General features: G+C 37.5%; 1 protein-coding gene and 1 pseudogene across 2 annotated transcripts; one reads left to right on the top strand and one right to left on the bottom strand.

Annotated features, from left to right (window-relative positions):
• Positions 1 to 541: 541 nt before the first annotated feature.
• Positions 542 to 18,812, bottom strand: LOC143861604 (S-adenosyl-L-methionine-dependent methyltransferases superfamily protein). Of its 2 annotated transcripts, none has more exons than XM_077372509.1 (8): positions 18,588 to 18,812; positions 15,671 to 15,764; positions 13,371 to 13,418; positions 6,501 to 6,774; positions 6,179 to 6,266; positions 4,407 to 4,472; positions 1,202 to 1,270; positions 542 to 991 (listed from the first exon to the last, which is right to left on the bottom strand). In XM_077372509.1, exons 1-8 carry the CDS (start codon positions 18,675 to 18,677, stop codon positions 902 to 904), a joined length of 819 nt encoding a protein of 272 aa, XP_077228624.1. In that variant the 5' UTR covers positions 18,678 to 18,812; the 3' UTR covers positions 542 to 901. The 2 variants fall into 2 exon arrangements, with proteins under 2 accessions (XP_077228624.1, XP_077228619.1); XM_077372504.1 differs by having other exon boundaries at positions 15,650 to 15,764; positions 18,588 to 18,807.
• LOC143861595 (protein SUPPRESSOR OF K(+) TRANSPORT GROWTH DEFECT 1-like) lies at positions 16,399 to 17,754 on the top strand (annotated as a pseudogene).
• Positions 18,813 to 19,009: the final 197 nt, after the last annotated feature.

Genomic DNA, 19,009 nt, shown 5'->3' on the forward strand with positions numbered 1-19,009 from the left:
AGTGCACAATCATATATCCTTCAAGATTAAACAATTCAATTGAATTGAGTACATAGCCGAAAAATTAACGACATAAAGACATCTAAAAGGATGTAATCTTCATCATGCTCAATCAGAGGCCTAGAATACCCTTAAATCAAAATAATTATTGTTTATTCTGTATTTGTTAAGGCATCCAAGCTAAATCTTTGACAATTTACAGATGAAATCAAGAGGTGTCCAAAAAAAAAAAAACCGAGTGTGTTTTATTGCCCGAATCAGGTGCTGGAATCAACATCCTATTCCAATTGTCCACCTGATTACTGCATTTGGCTCCAAAAAATGAACGAAATCAAGGGGCGGAAATGACTCCATGCGCAGAATTAAAGGAAGAAAACTTACCAGAATCTATTTCCCAACCCAAGAGGACGTATTCTGATTCTGCCCAGGTCAGGAATGAAATTTTTATTGGAATATGTTTAATCAAGTTTTTATTTTAATTTCATTTCCATTGCGCTTGTAAGAGAATCAAAATAGGATGCTGATTCCAATTCCTCATTCCGGCAATCTAAAAGCAGCATTGAGTTTTATAGATATATCTTAGGAAATGATTACATATGCTAATAGGCTCTTGTAACATTCTCCAAATCCTTCAACCAAATGGTAGATTTTCCAGGATATTTTTCAGCATGGGCCAGTAAAGTTTAAAGAAAACAGAAAATTTTATCCGTATAAATGTTCTTAGCATCTCTCAAATAAATATTTCCCAAGGAGTGTTTCCATTCCTTAGAAGTTTTACAAAAATATTTCACAAAACCTCGTGATTTTGTAGTTTTCGCCTGTGCAGCTCATATATTGGTGTAATAAGCAAATTGAAGAACAAAAACCCAGAGTGAAAGCTGTACTGACTTTTTTCAAAGTATCACTTCCGGAAGAGAAAAATCGGCCTGTTGAAGCCAGCAACACTGCCTGGTAAATTGTCGGTAATGTTCTCGACTGTTCTGAATCCGATCTGCAAAGCATATTTAAACTCAAATTTCCCTCATTGTCGACCCAAATAAAGAAGAAAAACTTAGGCCCTGTTTGTTTTGGATTTTGAGAACCAATTGCGAGTCCAAAACTGATTAGTGGACTCAAAATCAAAACAAACAGGGCCTTAAAAGAAGACAGTTGACATTGCTTCAAGTTTCCTCAAATGGACCTTCAAAAGAACAAATATTACCTTGTCCAAAAGTATTTCTTGAAAAAGAGCTGGCTTCAAAACAATACTATGGTAATTCATTGCTGCAGCCTGCAAATATTCAGAATCGAATGCATAAGGCCATCTGTGTCAAATAAAAGCCATAACTAATCGAAGTAAAAATGCTTACAATAGGCTTTTACAGAGTTCACAAAATAGAAAAAATAAAGAGACAAGAAACCCCAAGAACAAAATCATTAGCTAGATGAATTTGACATATATACCCCATGTCAAAGGGCATCATGTGTACGACAAGCAACTTCCGGTTGAAATAAGGCTTTATTACTTTGTTTCTCGATTTTTTTTTAAAAGCAACACAATCCATATAAATGCTTGGAAGTTTTCCATGATCTTTCTATGAGGATCTAAGACAATATAGTAGAATGGAACTGATGTAACCAAAAATTCATGAAGAAGCCCATAAATCAGCAAAGTGACTCGAGAGAAGAAAATAGTCAACCGAGGTCCAAAAGTAGGCAGGAGGGGAATGAAAACAGCATTCTAACACTTGACACTTCAGAGTTCCATTCATTAAAAAAATTGGCGAGCTGGATCATCATGATTTATGAAAACTTTTGGGGACTTCTAATTTAATTTTTGGGTAGCTCCTCTGCATCCCAAAGCGCGCTGTCCTCCTAGGCGCACAACACTAAGTAATCCAAGCCAAGGAAGGAAGAGCACAATTCTTCTTGGAGGGCAGCCAGACCAAGAATTCATGCGTAATGCGTTGCGTATAGTATGAGAGAAGGTAGCTAAAAAAAGGTGGTGTTTCCGTATAGGACTGTACACTGAACACCAACCCAATCTCGACTGGTTTCAGTAGGTTTTGGTGAGGCCTATGAGAAAAAATTGTGTGCATCGTGTTTTTAACGTAAATTTTAGTAAGATTAGGTAAATTTTAGCTCTATAGTTTTGGAAGTTAATTTTTTGGGTTTCTTGGACAGCAACATGTAACACACTTTCTTTTCTTGGTAGAGAAGAGATAATTATTATTTAAAGTGGTGAAAATTACAACCATAAGAGTCTTTATACAGATAATTGTTCAAAAAGTCTGGTGGCGACATCCACCAAAATCTGCTTGATTTATTGGTAACAGCCTCCTCAACTAACTGGTCCATGGCTTGGTTCCCCTCGTGGTACGTATGAGAAACTGACCATTGGCATAGACAAGAAAGCTTTGAATATTGCCTTGCCAGATTATACTGGTCTATTAAACTCATACCTGATTGTTGTTGATCATGTTGCATCACCCTCCATTTGCATATAGGAGATGTGGTCAGAGGTTAGGTATAAACCAATGTGAAGAGCTGCCCACTTTGGTAACTTAGTTGATTGTTTATGGAGATATGTGATGTAACCATCAATGAATCTACGCGAGTGGTTCTGAAGATACGGTGAGGAATATATGCATTTTGGGGAAGTGGATCTGGAGGTACGACGAGGAGGCCTTGTGGCATAACATCAACGGAGACAAATACGGGCGAGGTTGGGGGGACTGGGAGTGTAGGAACTCATGTCTAGGAAAAATATCGGGTGTATGAAATATCTATTTGCACTTCAACTTCTAACTCTTAATCAGGACATTTCCAGCCATGTGCCCTCTTCCCATTCCCTTTCTCTTCTCCTATTTGAGCTGTATTTCTATTTTTTTTCGTCTTTACCTAGGCGCTCCAATTTTTCTGCAGACCGAAGAGTTCGCACTTTTGGACACTTGGACACATCTGGACCTGACATGACACTCCTTGACACATACGGATGGAGTGCCATGATGATGTCGTCAAAAGCGTCAAATGCAAAATTTCAAAACCCTCCCTTCTCTTATCTTCTTTTTTTCTGCTAACTTGAGCATAAGTGAGGTACATGGCAGCAACTCACTTGAGTCCTTTTAAAATTTAAAACAAGGCCCACATTCCTTCCCTCAAGTCATTCACTTAACATTGTGCATTTTAGCATCCAATTTAAGAAATTAGGTTCATGCTAGCATCTTTAAAAATACTCCAAGCCCACAGAAATCTAACCCTAATCCCATGGGTATCCAAAAACCAATCCTCTTATAGCTCTTAATCAGGACATTTCCAGCCTTGTGCCCTCCTCCCATTCCATTTTCAATCCTCTATCATTTGAGACCTTTACTCTCCGTTTTTTATGTGACCTGGGACCCAATTTTTTGGCTGATTGAAGTGTTGATACCTTCGGACACTTGGACACCTATGGACCTGGCACGAAGCTTATAGACGTAGGTATGGATTGTTGGCATGATGTCATAAAAAGTGCCAGATGCCTGGGACTCAATTTAAAGATGTCCCATTCTGGACACTTAAAAATCAAAGAGTCCAAATGCCCAACACCTCTTATGAGGTCTTTAACACAAAATTATTAATGTTATATAGTTTCATTTTAAACTTGATAATTATAAACTAGATATTTGATGATTACTAATCATGTATGAATGGATACTTGATTGGGTCGTTACTATCTAATCAAAGTGTAGTGCTAACTGTTAACCATAGTTGCCAAAGTAGGAAGCGAGTGGGGGAAGTGGTAGTGGGAAACGAGGGGTCTAAAAATGAGAAACGTGGGAAGCGAAAAGATCTAAGGAAAGTAAAGAGGAAATGTGTGGGAAGTGCTATCGGAAGTCAACTTGAAGAATGTAATAAGCCTCATTGGAAGCGAAAAAGACTGAGTATAGAAAGAGATAGGGTTGTTGCAGTTTAGGGAGGAAGGTTAATGTAGGATTAGATTTACCAGTCAAGAGGACTTTGCAGTTGATTATAATTGCAAATTTTAGGGATTTATAGTCAGACATGTCTTCATTTAGATTTAAAGTTAAAAGTTTTCACATGCAATTCATATAAATATAATTATGTAACACATTGATATAGTATATCCTAAACAGTTTTGGTTTTGGTAGGCATTTCGGTTTCGGTGTGTGTTTTGATGGGGATAGAAACAAAAACATTTTGGTCAGTTCGTGTCAGTTTCAGTGGAAATTTTAAACTATGCCATGCACAAATATGATAGTTTTATGAATCATTGGTAAATTAGAACTAATCAGATTCTCTAATAGCACAGTTTCAAACAACGAATTCAACAGAACTTTCAGAATATGTATAATCAGGATTTGCCCCAGTTACAATCCACTACAGCAGAAAAATCTAGAACACATAAAAAGAATGAAATTCAATACCTCAGATACAAGATGCTTTCTCCTATACGACTCCCACGGTTGAGGTTCCAATATAAGAATGCCACCCTAGTCATGAAAAAAAATAACATATTAATATGTCATATACTCATATTCATAAAGCACAGCCAGAAACATATCCATACAGCAATAAATGTTGACAAAACATTTCTGTAAAACTACCAGTAACTCCAAAAGCTTAAGCTGTTGGAGAAAGGCGTTATTAATCTTTTACACTTTAACACTCCCCTTCACGTGTGGCCCCTCTTTCTTTGGGTTGGCCTACACGTGGCTCATGCGGCCCCTCTTTTAGGTAGGCCATTGCATGTGGATTTTTGCTATCAAGGAGGTTTGAACCCAGGCACTTGCTCTGATACCATGTTAAACTACCAGTAACTCCAAAAGCTTAAGCTGTTGGAGAAAGGCATTATTAATCTTTTATACTTTAACAATTTCCACCTTTAATAAATTTTCTAAAGGATTCATTAGCCGACCCTAACTAGTTTGGGACAAAGGCTTAGTTGAGTTGAGTTGAGTAATAAATTACAGTACGTATTATTCAAAATCAATCTTTAAATCTCAGAAGAAACAACATAAATTGGTTCACTTGTATTGGTTTCAGTATACAATGCAAAACATAAAATTGCAACAATTGGAACTCCGCAGGTGAGGGGGTAATGGGTGTCAGCCATGTCAATTCAATTTTGTCTGTTTCGGCTAAAATGTAATCGCACAACAAGCTTGTAAGGATTTACAGGTGCAAATTGTTTCTCACAACTAAGAATGGCATCAGAGGTTACGTTTGATTGCATGATGGGGTTCTCATGGATAAGACCATATCTCATGCACTTGAAATCAGATAAATTGTTTTGGATAGGTTCTATCCCACATTAATAATATCCCTGGAAAACATACTATCTTCAAAAAATGGATGTAAATGTAATTCCACATTTTGGTTCAAATTATACTTTGTTTTGTTCGAATTATACTCCTCCTCGTTTTTTGAAGATAAATTGTTTTTCTGGGATACATTGAGAGCTTTCACAATGTTCCCCCATTCTTTTGGTTTTTTAAGGGTGGAGACATTGATTGAGCTTTAATATTTTTTACCATTCCTTTGAAGACTAAGTAGGTAAGACTTCAATTGAAGTGACAATCAATGGACTGGATTGACAATCAACACAAACATTTAAGGTCTGTAGTTGTACCCAAGGTATGTTGGTTGATATTCTCTGTAAAGATTCAGTTTTTTTTCCCATTTTAATTCATGATATCATAAAAGATTCAGAGGTAGGGATTTCTCTGAAGTAGTATGTCATTTTTAACTGATTATTCAAACTGCCCCCTTTTCTTATGAATCCATGATAAATGTCAATTATTCATGATTAGGGGTTTGTTAACGTAATTTACTATTCTTATTTTTGCATTGTTATTCATATTTTTAAGCAACCTATCGAAGCATCAAAGATCCGGACAAGTTTACGGGCATCAGAGATCCACAAAAATTGATATGCAAATATTTATCAACTATCACAAAAACATAATATTTGTTTTTCATAAATTAAATAGCATTTCTCATTTTATAGTTTTTTCCCATTTCCATGTTTAATTTCTTAAGAAAACCTGCAACACATCAAAACTAAGCCATCATCCTCACACCAGGCCAAGTCGCACTCTGAAATTTTTATTTCAAATCTTAACGCAACACCAGATCTAAATTTCACAAAGAATAAAAAAATCAAATCCAACTATTAAAACACTAAGGTAGCAAATACCAGTCGAAGAAGTCTCCAAATCTTCACAAATAGAGTAATCAATCCATCATCCCCCCAGTTCAGATGGATCCACTTGGTTACACTTAAACTGCAAAACAAGACCAAATCCATCTTAGTACATGAGTAGGACATCAAACAAGGCCCAAATACACTGGTAATTACTGCATATTATATACTTTGGTTTCCCCATTTCAAAAGAAAATTAAAATATTGTGGTTGTTAATTGAACAGATTTCTATGTCGTCAATCAAAAAAAAAATACCAAGAATGATGTAAACCAGAATCAAGTGAAAAATCATAGGATAGAAGCCAGAAAACTCACCAAAGAATAGTGTCATACTTCTCTGAGCATGCATCCAGGCTCTCAACAATATTTTCTTTATGGAAAGAAACTCTATCAACCAGACCTCCTTCCTTGGCAGGAGATGAGTCGATTGGAAAATGCATTGTTTCCTTATTTACAGATGCAGAAACCATTTCCTCTAAACCATTTACTCTATTCGAAACATTTGATTCAGAAGCCTCCACAGATCGGCAACTAGCACATTCCATTTTGGCTGTTCTTCGGAGGTTCCAATATGCATTTTCGATTAAACCTACAGAGAGAGAGAGAGAAAAATCATGACCATTCTACAAATGCAAAGAAAAGAATATCTACAAGAGCAGGTGTAGATCTTTCAGCACAAGCCACTCCAACAGACTTCAACTCAATAACATAACTACCTGATATACCAACCTGCGATAACTACAAGCTCATGTTAGTCTTTGCACCTCACGGATATATTTTATTTATTTTTATTTATTTATTTATTTTTTGAATGGCTTTGCACCTCACAGATTGATTAAAGCTATGTAATTCCAATCATTAAGAATATTCTTGGACTCCAAAAAATTTGCACAGGATGAGCGGTTAGCTTCTAAAATCCTACATTTAAGTATAAGCCCAAGAAAAAAAGCTATAATATACGCATGGTTTTAAATTTCAGCTGAAACGCTTCATTTCGGCCGAAATATTTCGGTTTCGGCACAAACCGAAGCGAAATTCACATGAAGTCTTTTCTTTACAAGATTTCGCCGAAATTTCACTGAAATTCCAAAATTTCGCCGAAATGTGGGTTGACATTTCATGTTTGGACTTTTTTACAAATTTTCCACCGAAATTTTAAAAATGTACACCGAAATGTTATAATTTCCATCGACATAGCCAAAATTTCAGCCGAATTCGCTGAAATTGACACCGATATTTTAGACATTTCGGTGGAAATTAAAAAATAAATAAACGAATCATAATCATATCTGTACATGATTTTGGCCGAAATTTTGGTCCGAAACCGAAACATTTCGGGTTTTGGTGGTGGCCGAAACCGACACCTAAACTGAAATTTAAAACCTTCTATGACAGAGCACCCACTGGAAGCAGAACTGCACAAGAAATTTCAGCAGCATGAATGTACAGTTGTACACGACTAATGTATATGGCTAAAGGTCTCTTTCAGACTTGACTAATGATTCCAGTGTTAGAATTTGTAATGAAAGTATTTACTGATCTAACCAACCATTCCGTGCTTGGTAATTGGTAAAATGGACAGTGTGAGAAGCTGAAGAGAATAACATAATATCACTACCACTCAATAATGATGAGAAACATCATCTGTAAATGTATTCCATTTTATGTTCAAATCTAACAGTGACCCAGAGGAAGACAACTAACAATAACATATCAACTGTATGGAGCACAGCCATGATTACCAGAACTGTGAAAAACAGGTATCGGTAGGAAGTCCTGCAAGGAGTTTCCAACAGTTCTATTTTCAAGTAATTTACTGTCAGAAACACATAAATGAATGTTGTTGAGAAAATCCGCCACGCAAATCCGATCCGATAGTGCACAAATTAAACTGAAAAATAAAAAATAAAACAAGCCAAAAGATGAACCACAAAATTTTGTGTGGTTCGGCCAAGCCTACATCCACGGGCGAGAAACATGATCTTCCACTATGAGAAAAACAATATACAAGGATACAATGTATTAAACCCAAAACCCACAAACCTCAACCCTTTCCTTGCTTCTTTGAACCCAAGACCGTACAAGAGAGTAACCCGAGAAGAACAGACCAAGAGAAACCCCAAGAGGAAGCCCAAGAGAAAAAACCCATAAGAAAAAGCCCAAGAGAAAAACCCATAAGAAGAAGCCCACTTCTCTCTCCCTTCTCTTTTTTCTCTTTCTCTCTCTCCCCTCCTCTCTCACGTTTTCAGCCACCTTCCAAGAGAACCTACACGTTCTCTTTTATAGCCCTTTGGGTTTCCAAAAAACAAAACCCCACTTTCCTAATTTTTTTCTTATTGCCTTCTGCCTTCCCACCCAGGTAACCCCACATGGATGGGAAATAAGGCAACTTTCCCAACACATGTATAGTTCAGGGTTTGAACTTCGAACAAAGATGTGGAACATGGCCGACTTATATACACTATTATTGGGAGTAAATGTCACGAGTAATGGTCTTTTTATGAATGTGAACACACAAACATTTTAGGTGTGTTTAATTAGATAGGATTTTACCCTTATACCCCTCAGCTAATGTATTATAAAAAAAGGGGGGCCATTATTGAAATTGGGCTGAGTTATTATTATAAATACAAGGGGGAATATGGTGGGATTTGACTTGGCTTCTCCCATTCATTCATTTTTTTGAGTTTTCCCTAGGGTTTGTGTGTGTTTCATTCTGCTTTCTCGAAGAAACTTTGCAAGATTTGTCATGGTATCAGGAAAAGGAAGATCAAGTCCAGGAACCTTTCGGAAGGTCTAACAAGATCTAATCAAGATCTCCCTATTTCTTTCATTTATTCCTTCTTTCTCTCTCTCTCTCTCTCTCTCTCTCTCTCTCTCTCTCTCTCTCTCTCTCTCTCTCTCTCTGCTTTCAGCTAAACTCATGGTTGTCTTCCATTACAGTGCATTCAGCCACATTTGTGTGATTGTCTGCCACCTACAGTGCTCTCAGACACATTCGTGTGGTTGCAAGCCATATACAATGCCTTCAGCCACCTTCGTGTGGTTGTCTGCCCTTCTGTGCTTACAGTCATTTGCATAACCGTCTACAATGGCTTGCAAACACTAATGATCCCATTTCCTGTCCCACCCTAGATATGCTCCAAAATCCTGTTGTTCTACACCCTGAACCATTATATCCATGACCCAAAACTATAGATTTGTACCTGAAACTTTAGATCCACAACCTGAACTTGTAGATCCATAATCAAAACCATAGACTTGTAGTTAAAGCCTTAGATCTGATCACCTTTACCATTCGAAAAAACCTATCAAATATGGCCCCTTCCATCATTCAAATCCTGCCATATCTGACCCCTATTATCATTTGAACTCACAACACAGAGATCTGCTTACCTCCACCATTCAGAACCCCACGCCATCATATCTGGCCCCTTCAATCATTTGAAACACAAAACCCAACAAATCTGACCCCTACTATAATTTGAAAACCAAAATCCTGCAGATCTAATCCCTCCAGTTCTTCAAAAGACCAAAATTCATCAGATCTGGCCCCCACTATCACTTGAAACTCACAACCCATCTCACCACACCTTCGTAACTCAAAACTCATCACCTAACCCCTTTGTAGCCCAACAACCATCTTCAAAATACGTTGAAACCCAAAACCCATCTTCTTCTCATTTGAACACCTTTTTTTACCTTTTCCCTCTTGTCGTGCTTGGATCAAACATTGAACATCTGGTTGCATAAGTTACTTTGAGCACTTTAATGATATCCACCCTGGTGCTCATGATTATGTGAGCACAACCTGATTAGATTGATATACTATATTGATCGAGGCTTTTATGCTTGAAAAACCTGTGACATTAGGACTTCCAGCAATAAAATTATGACATAAGAAATCAAGTTTTCAAAATTTAAGACATTCATGGCTACTTGAAGCACATTAGATATATGTGTTCCATCTTCAAGGCATTGCATTTGGCTAAGGACATTAAATTGATTTGTCCTAGAACTATTTATGGCCAATAAATCAGAGAGCATCTCTATTAAGTTCGATGGGACAAAATACTCTCTTTGGGAGTTCCACTTTCAAGTATTCTCTGAAGGCTAAGGATTGTTGGCCATGCTTGACGGAACAGCGACTGAACCTCCTACTGACAAAGAAAACGCTCAATGAAAAATGAACAAGACCCGTGTTTTACATAGATATTGATTTTCGTTGAATCATCCATTGCTCTAAATCTACATTCCTACAAGACCCCTCAGGAGATGTTGTTTTATCTCAGAAGAATCAACAAACAAAGCTAATCAAGCACGCCTCCTTGAAGTGGAATATGATTTATCACAATATCCAAAGAGAGTAAGGATACTAGCATTAACTATTCTGGATTCATGGCATTAAGGGCTGAACAGAACAAGCTATCTTTTCAAAATCTTTTTGATGATGTATTCAAAGAATTTTTTTCAACTCTGGGAACGGAACCTGAGTTATGCAGTTTCATATGCATTCATGGCTGAAGTTTGAGACTGCACGTGAAAATATTATTAGCCATGGCAAACTTTTGGATCTCCAATCTCATTTGTTTGAATTGCTCGAGGTTGAATCCTGTATAAGTACTCAGGCGACATTGATGATGGTTCTCCTTCATCACAAGACACCATATTTATGGCTCATAGTGACAAAGGGCGTCCACAGCAGTGTAAACATCAGCAAGATGTAATGTTTTCAATGTAAGGAGTTTGGGCATCTTTCCTCCAACCGTAAGCAAACGAATACTTGTTCTTATTGTCACCATCCTGGACATATAATGTCGGAATACTTTTGTCATCTAGGGACTCATTGGGGAGGATGGAACCCAGCACAAGGAAATCAACGAGGACCTCAATGAGGCGATATAGGTGGAGATGGCGAAACTCATCAAGCTTACCACAAAATTTTTCCCATGGATCATATTGCTCACTCTAGTCCTCCAATGTCAGAATACTTTCGTCATCTAGAGACTCGTTGGGGAGGCCGGAACCCAGCACAAGGGAAATCAACGAGGACCTCAATGAGGCGATATAGGTGGAGAGCGTAAAACTCATCAAGCTTACCACAAAAATTTTCCCATGGATCATATTGCTCACTCTAGCCCTCCCTCTGTAAATTATATATAGAAGTCATTATAGCCTACAGGAAACCATTGTGGCTGCTCTTTCCAGTGGCATACCCACAACTCTCTCTACTAATGGTTTTTCAGGTAATCACGGGAAGAACCTGGGATCACTGCATTCAACATGACGTATTGATTATGATGACTCCAACGGTCCAACCATATGAAGGGAGTGCAAAAAATCTCTCTATTCAAATATACTCAAGTGATCACCAAATTGTTATGGCTAATTGTGATCTTTCTACCTATATCCGGATGTCGTATATTTCTATTCCTACCCATTGCATTTAATCTTTTCATTTGAATGATGTTTTTTTCTCTCATCTTTTAGCCAATTTACTTTGTCTGGGACAACTAAAAAGAAAGCGCGGCCCAGTGCACGAGGCTCCCGCCATTGCGGGGTATGGGGAGGGCTAGATGTATGCAGCCTTACCCCTGCTTTGCAGAGAGGCTGTTTCCGTGACTCGAACCCATGACCATCAGGTCACAATGGAGCAACCTTACCGTTGCACCAAGGCTCGCCCTCTTCTCTGGGACAACAAATGGATCAAAATTGCTCCATCTTTGTCTTTAGTGCTTTTCTCTCAGACTTTGGTATTACAGTCTCTCCATCAACTCCTCTTTATGCAGACAATAAGAGTGCCATTCAGATTGGCACCAACCCAGTATTTCATGAACGAACAAAGCATATTGACGTGGACCGTCATTATATCCGGCAGTGCTATCCCAGAGGAAGAATCATGTTACCACATGTTCATTTAGCACTCACATTACCATATGTTCATTTAGCACAACAACTTACAAACATATCCACATACGCAATGGATTGTCCCAAACATGAAATTCTGATTCGCAGATTGATTTTCATGACCCAGTGGATCAATTTGAGGGGGAGCGGCTTATATACACCATTATTGGGTGTCTATAAGTCACAAGGAATTATCTTTGTAAACAAATGTATATACAACATTTTCAGCTGCATATAATTAGATAAGATTTCACCCTTATACCCCCTCAGCTCATGTATTTTACAAAAGGGGAATTACTGTAATTGGGTTTTGTCATTATTACAAATACAAGAAAAACAAATTGTGGGATTTAATCTGGCTTCTCCCATCCATTCATTTTCATGAGTTTGTCCTAGAGCTTATGTGGGCTTCCTTCTCTTTCTTCTTCAAAAAACTTTCTAAGACCATACTGACTTGGTATAAAATCGGAAGAAAATAGGTAATGCAAGAAAACAGACCTCATTTTTTCTAGAAATGCGAGGGAAAAAAGTATAGGTAAAGAGCTTATAGGAAGTGAGTAGGATTTTATATGAGGCAGCTACGATAGCATCGAAGGAGTTTCAGAGTAACTATGAACACAACCAAGAACAATCTAGGCAGCCTGCGTAGGGAAAAGAACTCGCAAAGCAACGAGAGTTTCCATCCATGAGGCATAATAAGGCACAACTTGAGAAAACACAACCATACATGTTTGAAATAGAGCAAGAAAAGAAATTAAAAATAAAAAAAAAGTTTGCACTAGTGACATGACAAGAGATTAATGTGTGAAATGGCCCTTGCAACCAAGAACATACTTTACAAAAGATGACCCACATAGTGACTCCAATCAAAGGAAGGAACATTGATCCTTAAGAACAGTCAGCAAACAAAGCCAGGCACTAGGGGACCTTTTAGTTCTAGAAACATGACAGCACACCACACATCACATTTCGTTCCTAATTAAAAATGATATGAGCACAAGTCTTATCATGTTATAAGTTCAGTAAGTTTTTTATACATAATGCAGATGTCTCCCTTTCCAAGCACTTTTCGTATTAGTTAAGTTTTTGACATGGAATAGCAACTACTTTCATTTATTTGACATCAGTATAAAGTAGAATTAAATTTGACATCATTAATATCCAGAACATAAAAAACCATGTAATATTTCCAAATTTCAAAATACAGAAACAGGATTTAGAGAATGATAACGCAAACTCTTTTAGAATATATCAGAATTATTTCGTCTGTCAACTTACCCGCATCAATGTCTACTCCAAGAATGCTTTGACAAAGGAATTTCTTTGCTACACATAAACCAAGAAAAAAAATATTAATGGTTTTGTCTGTTTGGAAAGAAAATGCCCCAAACTAACAAAATGTGCATCTGCCACATGTAGACACACTGTACTTAAGTCCACACACCCTATTCAATTAAATCATATGTTGTGAGTATCAGCAATACTATAAACTGTTCTAGCACGGATTAATGTTGAATATATTGAACTCATGAAAAAGAAAGGAAAAATTGTCATCTTTCATGGTACCAGAGCTCCAAGGATTCAAACCTAATATTATGCAAGGAATTCATTTTTCGCAAAAATAAAGCACACCCAACAGAGTAAATATCATTTTATATTTCTCCTCCGATTTCTCCAAGGATTCAAACCTCACTGCTTTCACATCTCAAATAGTTCAAATCCAAAACTATAGACGGTTCACAGATCCCACTGCTCGCAGCAAATAATCGATGGGACAGCTTGATTTTATCCAAGCAAATTGCTTTAACAATAAATGCTTCTTTTCATTTGTCCATATACAATAAACATACATTGAAAGCATAATAAACAATATCTATGGCATGTTCCCTAATCCAAAATACAAACCCAACAAATGGTTAATTGAAATAGGGTACTTTGCTAACTGCTAACCCCAATTGGCTGCACATTTACAATTCATGGAGCAATTAAAGAAAATTTATTCAATAATACGAATCAAATTCGGTCTAATGCGGTCATAGGATTATAGTATTCAATTCCTAATATGCATATGCACTTTTTTACTTCACCAACGATAGGTTAGAAAATAAAAATTCAACAAGGATCCAAATCTCACTGCTTTCACATCTCATAAGTTCAAATCTCAAACTGCGGAATGTCCATAGCTCCCACTGCTCGCAGCTGATAATCGATGGAACATCTTGATTATATCCATGCAAATTGGTTTAACAACAAATGCTTTCTTTTCATTTTTCCATGTACTGCAAACATAAATTGAAAGCATATTATACAATATCTTTGCGGCATGTTCCCTAACCCCATAATAGAACCCCAAAATTTATCTAATCCTACAAATAAAATTTAGGTCTAATACGGTTTTGGGATTATAGATATTCAATTCCTAATATGCATATGCACTTTTTTTGCTTCACCAAAGATAATCTAGAAAATAAAGATTCACCAAGAGAAACTGCTATTATTTGCTCCAGAAAAACACCCTTAACAAATATATAGTTCCCGTCTATGATTTGTGGACACGGACACAATGTCATGTGTCAACACAGACACGGAGTGTCAGACACGGCAAACCCCCAAAATTTAGATAGAGGGACACGACTAAAATACATCGTATATATAATCCCGATGCGTAGACACGGATTCGTGTGTTGAGTCTCGACATGGATACGAGTTGACATGGCAACATCTAAAAATCTAGAAATGGTGACACGTACATACATATAAAATTACAGATTACTATTATAATTCGTAACAATATAAATATGATATTCATTTAATTTAACAAACCAATAAATCTTAGAATTAATCAACTATAATCTAAAACAAATATGAGATAATCAGATAATAACGCGTTCATCAATTTAATATAGTTCTCTTCCATCCCCAATATACAACGAGAAAGGGAGATCAATATGATACAAAGAATATAGTACTGGAATAAGAGTTTGTTTAGGGTTTTAGGTTTATGAGAGGGGATATAGCAGCAAATATTAGTTAAAGAAGAGCTAAAAGAAGAGTTTATAACAAAAGAATACTTAATAATAAAAGAGGTAAACACAATATTCAATAATAAAACTGAATGTCACACTTGACACAGTATAAAAGTGTTCACACGCCCACATTAAGTCTAACACTTCTAGCAATACCTTTAAAAGTGTCCAAGGAATGTCGACACGTGAGGACATGCGTGTCGTGTTAGACATGGCATGACATGTGTGTCGGCAATAAATTAAAAGTGTCGGCTAAATCATAGGTTCTCGTCAATAATGTTTGCAAAACAAGATACAAATATCTTTCTTCAAATCATAATATCAGCATCAAAGTACCCATCCAACTAAAAAAAACTAAAACAGAAACTTCAAATGACTTTCCAATTGCAACATCTAGGATTACAAGGTAGAACAAAATAGTTTGTTGTAGAAAAGATAAATGTCTTAAGAATGGCACTAACATAGTCGTCTAATCAGGAAGCAGCACACATCAGATGCAAAAGTAAAACTGTGGCATGTCACAGAAATTACCTATGCTGATAGTTATCAGACCTTGATTGCAGCCAATATCAAAGCAATCTTTGCCTTCAAACCATTCCTTCTTCAACACTGCTAGTCGAGGGTCTTCCTTCAGATCGTGGCCAATCTGACCATATAAATTACAAAAGTGAAAACACTTTTAGCTAAGAGAAACAAATACAAAAATCACAGAAGTACTAAATGCTTAAATAAATTGTCAAAACTGCATTTTCCAAGGACCTCAGAAGCAAATTATATAATAAATTGTGTAACAGAAACTTATGATGCTATCGGGCCTGGAAAGTGAGCTACATCAGACCCCACAAAGAGAAGCATCTAAAAACTTAAAACAGTGAAAAGACAATGAAGCAAGTGGAGCCAGCCAGGTTACCAAAACCCATGTCTTTATGTTATGCTACAAACAGTGCTTTATAAAACATTTGTGCACACCTGGTGGAGCGCCTCAAGGTGAGGTATTGATTTAGGCCAGGGAAAAGAAATAGAAGAAAGAGGAGAAAAGAGACAAACAGAAGAGTGAGAGTGAGAGAAAGGTTTTAACGAGCTCCTTCAGAGCTTTTATGTAACCTTTATCTCCGATTGATCGATATTGGAACTGAATATCCAAGGAATTCCTGTTTCTGATTTCTGCTTCGTAGATTTTAACTGGGTTTTTGTGGTTTTCGATCGGGTTAGGTTTCCAACCCTTTTGGAGCTCTGTTTTTCTAGGGTTTGTTTTCTATGCAATTCGTGGGAATTAGAAGATGTATAACAATCTCAAGGAGCAAGCAATAGAATACGTGAGGCAGGCCGTACAGGAAGATAATGCAGGGAATTGTGCAAAGGCCTTTCCCCTCTACATGAATGCTTTGGAGTACTTCAAAACCCATTTGAAGTATGAGAAAAACCCTAAGATTAAAGATGCTATAACACAGAAATTCACTGAATATCTGCAGCGGGCAGAGGAGATCCGGGCTGTTCTTCATGATGGTGGGACCGGACATGCATCCAATGGGGATGCGGCAGTACCGGCGCGGTCTAAAATAAAGCCCAAAGATGAGGATGGGGGAGATAGGCAGGACCCCGAGCAGGGAAAGTTGAGGGGGGGCTTAACTCTGCGATAATTAGGGAGAAACCGAATGTGAAGTGGAGCGATGTGGCTGGACTCGAGAGTGCCAAGCAGGCCCTACAGGAGGCTGTTATCTTACCCGTCAAGTTCCCTCGGTTCTTTACTGCCAAAAGGCGCCCGTGGAGGACATTCCTATTATATGGCCCAGCAGGTAGTGGAAAATCATACTTGGCAAAAGCTGTTGCAACAGAGGCAGAGTCAACCTTTTACAGTGTTTCTTCATCGGACCTGGTTTCAAAGTGGACGAGTGAAAGTGAGAAGCTAGTTTCAAACCTTTTCCAAATGGCCCAGGAAAGTGCAGTTTCAAACCTTTTCCAAATGGCCCAGGAAAGTGCAGTTTCAAACCTTTTCCAAATGGCCCAGGAAAGTGCTCCTTCCATCATCTTTGTTGATGAAATAGATTCTCTGTGTGGCCAGCGTGGAAAAGGCAATGAGAGTGAAGCTTCTAGAAGGATCAAAACAGAACTTCTTGTCCATATGCAGGGTGTAGGAAACAATGACCAGAAGGTTCTTGTACTTGCTGCTACAAATACTCCATATGCACTAGATCAGGCCATCCGGTGATGGTTTGACAAACGAGTCTACATCCCTCTCCCCGATGTAAAAGCCAGGCAACACATGTTCAAGGTACATTTAGGAGATACCCCTCACAGCTTAACCAAAAGTGACTTTGAGAACTTGGCTCGTAGGACAGAGGGGTTTTCAGGTTCAGATGATGTTCTTTTTTAACCTGTTCATAAAACCCAAGATGCCATATTCTTCATAAAAAAAACTCTAATGGTATGTGGATCCCCTGTTGTCCAAAACACCAGGAGCTGTTCAGACTACCATGCAGGATCTTGCAGCACAAGGCCTAGCTTCAAAGATTCTTCAACCGCCGATCACAAGGACAGATTTTGATAAAGTGCTTGCAAGACAGAGGCCAACTGTCAGCAAATCTGACCTTGAAGTGCATGAAAGATTCACCAAAGAGTTTGGAGAGGAGGGCTGAGGGAATCTGGGACTTAAATATTGAATGTATTGTAGCTGTATTTATGTTAATTGGTAAAAATGAAACTACGTTACAAGTGGAAGACATAAACTCCCCACACTAAAGGGTAACTTTCTATTGAGAAATTGATACTTGAATTTTTTGTTTCAAATAAAAAAGGGGGGGGGGGAGGTTTATAAGTTATAACAGATATTGAGAATCCATGTAGTATACCTATGCAAGAAGAGGAGGCTCCATTTCTTTTTCTTTTTCTTTTTTTTTGAATACTGAGAAAAGGTTCTAATTGCTAGTCCCCCAACATTTAGAATTGGGCAAAAGGCAAGGAAAAAGTGTTAGAAGGAAGTGGAACTGATGGAAACAAAGGTTCTAATTGGTAGCCATTGATTGATGTTGTTTGTTCAATAGGATTAACACTCTATGGTCTACTTTAGAAAGAGCGCAATAATATAATTTATAGGCAAAAGGAAGAGGTTCAATAGGATCAAAGATATCATTTTTACCATTCAAAAAGATAGAAAAGAATGTAGTCATACATCTCTATTAGAACTAGAGATCCAATTTCCATTATGACTTCAATATTTTCCACAAAATGCAATTTACCCATTAGGGCACAGAGCTTCAGCTTCGAACCCTAATTTCATTCACATTAACAACCCCAAAAACAAAAGACAAAGAGAGAGAAAAATCTATTATCTTCTTCTAGAAATCGTTTATAAGAAAATCACGAATGAATCTATTCTTCTTTGCTTTATAGACAATGAATGAATGAATATAATTAGGGTTTTATCATCAGTTGAAGAAACGAATTAAAAGAGAAAAGAGGGATTATTTACGCGGTAATTGTAGTAGCTTTTGTAATTTCCGTATACAGGGATGGCTTTCGTCTTTTTCCCCTTCTTCTCTTTCCTCTCGTTTTCCGCCATGGCCGAGAATTTTGTTTTTCAAAGATGGGGAGAGCGCGGTAACCAAAGGGAAGCTCAAGGAAGAACAAAGAGCGAAAGAAAGGAACTGGCTTTATGTAATCGAGACCGTTGATCCTGTTGTGGGCACCATTAGGTAATCATATGGTCCTGGACCTGGTGAAATGTTGAAGGCCTGGCAAAATTTAAGGTTTATATTTTTCTCTTGGGTGGGACCATAGATGAAGTTTGATGGATCAAGGGATTAGGACCGTTGGATCAAGGTGGGGTAGATGGAATTGAGATAGAGTTGTGGCTGCTAGTTAGATCAACGGACCGGATCACGACTATGTGAC

This window comes from Tasmannia lanceolata, unplaced genomic scaffold (assembly GCF_043159265.1).
Source record: "Tasmannia lanceolata isolate RefF3 unplaced genomic scaffold, GAP_Taslan_0.1 ptg000003l, whole genome shotgun sequence".
Classification (NCBI taxonomy): domain Eukaryota; kingdom Viridiplantae; phylum Streptophyta; class Magnoliopsida; order Canellales; family Winteraceae; genus Tasmannia; species Tasmannia lanceolata.